This window comes from Photinus pyralis, unplaced genomic scaffold (genome assembly GCF_008802855.1).
Source record: "Photinus pyralis isolate 1611_PpyrPB1 unplaced genomic scaffold, Ppyr1.3 Ppyr1.4_LG6, whole genome shotgun sequence".
Taxonomy (NCBI): domain Eukaryota; kingdom Metazoa; phylum Arthropoda; class Insecta; order Coleoptera; family Lampyridae; genus Photinus; species Photinus pyralis.
Genome location: NW_022170663.1, coordinates 10,357,221 through 10,363,378, shown reverse-complemented (window position 1 = coordinate 10,363,378; position 6,158 = coordinate 10,357,221). Strand labels below are relative to the sequence as shown.

At 38.5% G+C, this 6,158-nt stretch overlaps 1 protein-coding gene across 1 annotated transcript; it reads left to right on the top strand.

The window, feature by feature from the left end:
• Nucleotides 1–1,735: 1,735 nt before the first annotated feature.
• On the top strand, nt 1,736–3,568 carry LOC116173960 (cell growth-regulating nucleolar protein). Its single transcript, XM_031491704.1, has 3 exons — nt 1,736–1,952; nt 1,998–2,226; nt 2,277–3,568. The coding sequence occupies exons 1-3, from the start codon at nt 1,828–1,830 to the stop codon at nt 3,423–3,425; spliced, it is 1,503 nt and encodes a 500-aa protein (XP_031347564.1). The 5' UTR covers nt 1,736–1,827; the 3' UTR covers nt 3,426–3,568.
• Nucleotides 3,569–6,158: the final 2,590 nt, after the last annotated feature.

Here is a 6,158-nt window from a genome sequence, read left to right as displayed (position 1 = left end):
TGCACTCGAAATTAATAAAGCCTTCGGTCATCACTGTGAATTCCAGTTACATTATAGCCCCAACTTGAAAGCAACCGTCACGATCCTTTACAGCATAATATGGAATAAACAACAAGGATTGTAACGTTATTAGGTATTTATTATAATCAAAACCCTTCTACCATCATGGTGTACGGAAATAAATGAACATATTCTACCAGATAAGTCACTATAAACTATTGTGCTCCATTTTTTCCTATCTCGCGTTAACTTCTTAAGGCGCAGATAGACTAGCAAGCAGGGGCGGACTGACCCGGGGGGGGGGGGCGGTCGCCACCTGGCCTGTAGATCATAATGGCCCATTGGAAATTTATAAGTATGTGCTGTATTTAGTTTCTTGCACTATTAATAAATTATTAACACGTTTCTCTAATTGGGGTTGATATTAGGTTGTAAAAAATTCTGTTTTCTGTAATTGAAGTGTTTTACAATGAATTTATCATTTTTTGTCGTAGCATTAAAGTGCTGAAATACAATGATAGGCGACGCACCTCGTGTGGATTGTATATTTTGTTACTTTTAATTATCAGCTACAATTTAAAAAAAACTGTATGGTAATTTTCTAGTATAAGAAAATTTTTTCCTGGTCGATCTGAGACAATTTTTTCTTCGGGGCTCAAAAATGGCAGTGGATTACCTTCCTTTTTTTACCAAAAATCGACTACAATAAAAATTCTCGGGAAAACACTTTTTCTTATTAATTTGGGTGCGTAGAATCCAAATCAATCCGTACTTTTTCGATCAGACTTCTCAATCAAAAGTTATAGGCTAGAAACCAATTTCGAAAAAAAATTCAAAGGGCTGTAACTTTTGAACTTGTAGCCCAATCTTGGAACTGTTTGAAATTATGGATTCTACAGGCCACATTCTATAAGAAAATTTTTTTTCCGGGTCGATCTGAGACAATTTTTTTTTCGAGGCTCAAAAAAAGGCAGTGTATAACCTTCCTTTTTTACCAAAAATCGACTACACCAAATTTTCTCGGGAAAACACTTTTTCTTATTAATTTGGGTGCGTAAAATCCAAATCAATTCGTACTTTTTCGATCAGACTTCTCAATCAAAAGTTATAGACTAGAAACCAATTTCGAAAGAAAATTCAAAGGGCTGTAACTTTTGAACTAGTAGATCTTAGAACTGTTTGAAATTATGGATTCTACAGGCCGCATTCTATAAGAAAATTTTTTTTCCGGGTCGACCCGAGACAATTTTTTCTTCGGGGCTCAAAAAAAGGCAGTGTATAACCTTCCTTTTTTTACCACAAATCGACTACACCAAAATTTCTCGGGAAAACACTTTTTCTTATTAATTTGGGTGCGTAGAATCCAAAACAATTCGTACTTTTTCGATCAGACTTCTCAATCAAAAGTTATAGACTAGAAACCAATTTCGAAAAAAAGGGCTGTAACTTTTGAACTAGTAGCCCAATCTTGGAACTGTTTGAAATTATGGATTCTACAGGCCACATTCTATAAGAAAAAATTCCTGGTCGATCTGAGACAATTTTTTTTTCGGGGCTCAAAATTATTAACACGTTGTTCTAATTGGGGTTGATGTTAGGTTGTTAAAAAATTCTGTTTTAATTGAAGTATTTTAGAATGATTTTTCATTTGTACGCAAATTCAAATTTTAGCGCGCTTGCGGTTGCGCAGTATTAAAGGAGTCAATGTGCAACACATCTGCAACTAGTCTTTCTATGTTCTAACCTTACTTTTTCTTTTGAGCATTTCGTGAGGTGTGCACGTTCTCGATACTAAAATCCATTAATTTACATTCCTAATTTAACAAAATGGTAGTGTTTACATGTAACAACTGCGGTGACAGTTTACAAAAGCCTAAAGTTGAAAAACATTACGTTACAGCTTGCAGAGGGGTAAAAAATCTCACGTGCGTGGATTGCTTAAACGACTTTCGGTAAGTTGTGCTACTTTTGACAAGCTTTACAGTTGTATTATTCAGAGGGGAGGAGTACGCTACACATACTAAATGCATTACCGAGCAGGAAAGGTATTCTGCTAAAGGTAGCGTGACAAATGTTGTCGGCAAAGGTGAGGCGAAACAGCAGCAGTGGAGCGACATGATAAACGAAATTATTCATAATACTAAACCTATGGGTGCTCAAAAATGTATATTTCAAATAATCTCAAACCAAACTCAAAATGTACCACGTAAGAAGATGAAATTTATAGTAAGTGATACACTGATTTGTCAAGTTTAACCTTATACGACTCCTTGCAGAATTTTATCAAAAGCTCCTCAGGAAACAAAGTTCAGAATCCAGATATTGAAGCTGTGTGGGATTTAATTGAAAAACATAAGGCGGATGCTTCTGCAAGTGTAAATGCAGTCGATCTGACGACTGCTAAACCTCCAACGGAGGAAGCAACCAAGACTGACGCAGTAGAAAATTCATCTCCTCAAAAGAAAAAGAAATCCAATCATTCAGAATCTGATACTGTTAGCAATACCATTAGTCCGCAAGATGATGGTAGTGAGGGAAAGAAGAAAAAAAAGAAATCTGAGAATGTCACCCCCATAACGACAACCAAATTGCCAGTGAATGGAAGTGAGGGAAGAAGTTCACAAGATGGTGGTGGCGAGGGAATGAAAAAAAAGAAAAGGAAACCCGAGATAGTAAATATTGCTCCTATCACCACATCCAATAGTGGCAACTTGCTATTAAATGGAAATGAGCAAATTAGTCTACAAGATGATGGTAGAGAGGAAAAGAAAAAGAAGAAAAGGAGATTAAATACCATTACGACAACCAATGGTCATGATAACTCGTCAATAAAAGAGAGTGAGGAAAATACTAAAAAGAGAAAATCGGATACTGTCATTTCAGAAGTTAATAGCTCAGATATCCATGCTGATACACACTTGGACAAGAAGAAAAGGAAGATGAATAATGTTCCTGAAAAAAGTATAGTTAGCGAAAGTAGTGTTCAAGAAAATTCCAAACCCAACGATAGTATTTCAAAGAAAAAGAAGAAACAAAACCAAGAAAACACAGAGGTCAAAGTGAAAAAGGCAAAACTAGATGCCAATGGCAGTACTTCCAAAGAGAAGAAAAAAGGAAAACCACAAACTGGTGCAGAGGACATAAACGGTCCTGAAGCAGTTGTCAGTGCTGATGAGCCTAAGCTGAATGGAAATGACAGTAGTTTAACCGATAGTTTAATTCTAATCACCTTAAAAAAGTTGCAGAAGAAGAATAGTTTGCGTTTTGACAAATTGCAGAAAAAAGTTCTTGCCGAGTACTGTAAGGAGACCAATGTAAGGAAGAGTCCTAAATTGGTAAAGCAATTTAAAAAGAAGCTGAGGAAAATGAAGGGTGTGGAGATTGTCAATGATAATGTTACACTAAAAACATTTGACAGATGCTAAAAGTTGTTTTATTCGATGAATTGTAAATGTCTAACACAATGGTTTTATTTCATACTCGATCATTTTTTAAAATTTTGTATTGGTCATGTCTCCCAGTAACATCAAAAACACGATTGATTCTATTAAAAAAATTACCTTTTCAACACTCTACTTTGTGAACGCATCCTGCGTAATTTAAAATGTTGAGAATATGTAATACGAAAGCACTCCATCGAAAAATCTTATCTTCAAGGCGCAATCGTTCACTCGCCCTGTTCAATTAATTATTAATTAATCTATAACGGCACTTAAGTTAATTTTTAAGTGATTCAGAACAGTTAATTGTTACTTATCACTTGTACTCAAACATGTAGGCACTTTATATCATATGTCCTGGAAAGAATGCGTCATACCTGCTTTCATTGTTTTTTATCGCCGGTGACTAATCTTTTTGTAGGCTTGATGGCGTCTTGATACCGCTTTAGAAAATTCTCTACAACACATTTAGATGTGGTTGGGATAAAGTCAGCAGTGCGAATTTCCCTGTTAAGTATATGTACCTCTAAATCACCACATATGACAACTGAAAGTCGTACACAATTAAAAATGTTTTAGTTGCAAGACACTAATTGAACAATCCGTATATCCAAATTTTCAGAAATTAACTCGCGTTAGTTTTCTTTTGTTATGACGTTTCCTTCATTATTTATATTGGAAGCAGCTTTGTATAGTAAGAATAATATATCCATGTTTAACCAGCAATCAGATAACCATGACTATAATACAAGACAAACTATAAATCTGAATACAAAATTCTGCAGATTACGTCAGCCAAGCAAAATGGAACTTTATTTCTGGGCCAGTCTCTTTACAACTGTCTCCCTTTAAATGTTAGAAATCTCTTAGTGTCAAGGAACTTAAGGTGTCTAAAAAATTATTTATTCTATTCTTTTGAAGAATTTGTTCAGTCCGTTAGAAATGTTAACTGTATTTTAGTTAGTCATGTAATTGTTGATACGTGTTTTCCTATGTATATTGTACCTACTATATTTTTTTACGCTTTTAAGTTCTTTGCACGATATCATTAAACATATAATTATTTATTGTCGTTGTTGTCCGACTCGTTACATGATAATTCAAAAGTTTATGGGACAAATTGCGTACATTTGCACACATTGCAGGCGTATTATTTGCCGTTTGGAAATGACACTTGTTAATTTTAAGACCGGTAGGCCGTATCGTTCTGCGCATCCGCAGAAGTAACTTTCTTATTTATGGACCGATCTTACTGAAATTTAACAGTAGCACCCTTTACTACATGCTAATCGATCCATTAAATTGAACATGTAATTCTGAACAACCTTGTGCATGTAAAGGTGATCTTGTTGGACCATACACTTTATAGCCTCAAGCACGGTATAAACCAACTTATTCCCATGCGACATCTTTTTATTTCCTAAACTTAAACAAAAATTACGCGGTCATCATTTTTAGCGCATTTTTGCAAATTTATTTGTAAAAAGTAGCTTAATCTCACTTTGGCTGGCTGGCTGGCTGGCAGCAAATGTGGGCGCGTAGAAGAACTCTTGTAGAAAGGCAACGGGTGTACGTGTATCTACAGGGCCGTGAAATTTGTCAACCTTAGGGACATGGCTACATGATGTGGGGTTGGCGACATCTGGGCGTCATCCTCGAGCGTAGTATACTAACGTGAAGGTTTTTCAGTTTTTTCCTATCTTCTACTACAGTTTTGGTCCGATTCTTTTCAAATTGGTGTCGTCGGAAAGATGTTGTAAACGCGCACAACTCCTGCGTGGCGGAATTTTGTTTTTGTCATAGGGGCGAAATTAACGACCTTTTGCGAGGCGCGCGCGCGCGTCTTCGAGAAGTAGTCAGGCGCCTTTTACCTTCCGTTGCGAACTCACGCGGTTTAACGTTTCGTGAATCTCGAATCGCTGTCTCTCTTTCTCGTGTCGCCAATAGAAGTGAATTGCGAGTGAACGGGACGTCGGAAGTGGGTACCGTAAAAGAGAATGTCGGAAGGGGGTACCGTCAAAGGAATGTGGTAGCCCGCGACACGATCTTCACTGATGGTGGAGTCAAATCTTCAAACGCGAATTGCGGGTGAACGGGACGTCGGAAGGGGGTACCGTCAAAGGAATGTGGTAGCCCCCGACACGATTTCCTGATGGTGGAGTCAAATCTTCAAACGCGAATTGCGGGTGAACGGGACGTCGGAAGGGGGTACCGTAAAAGGAATGTGGTAGCCCCGCGACACGATCTCACTGATGGTGGAGTCAAATCTTCAAACGCGAATTGCGGGTGAACGGGACGTCGGAAGGGGTACCGTCAACGGGAATGTGGTAGCCCCCGACACGATCTTCCTGATGGTGGAGTCAAATCTTCAAACGCGAATTGCTGGTGAACGGGACGTCGGAAGGAGGGTACCGTCAAAGGGAATGTGGTAGCCCCCGACACGATCTTCCTGATGGTGGAGTCAAATCTTCAAACGCGAATTGCGGGTGAACGGGACGTCGGAAGTGGGTACCGTAAAGGGAATGTGGTAGCCCGCGACACGATCTCACTGATGGTGGAGTCAAATCTTCAATCGCGAATTGCGGGTGAACGGGACGTCGGAAGGGGGTACCGTCAACGGGAATGTGGTAGCCCCCGACACGATCTTCCTGATGGTGGAGTCAAATCTTCAAACGCGAATTGCGGGTGAACGGGACGTCGGAAGGGGGTACCGTCAAA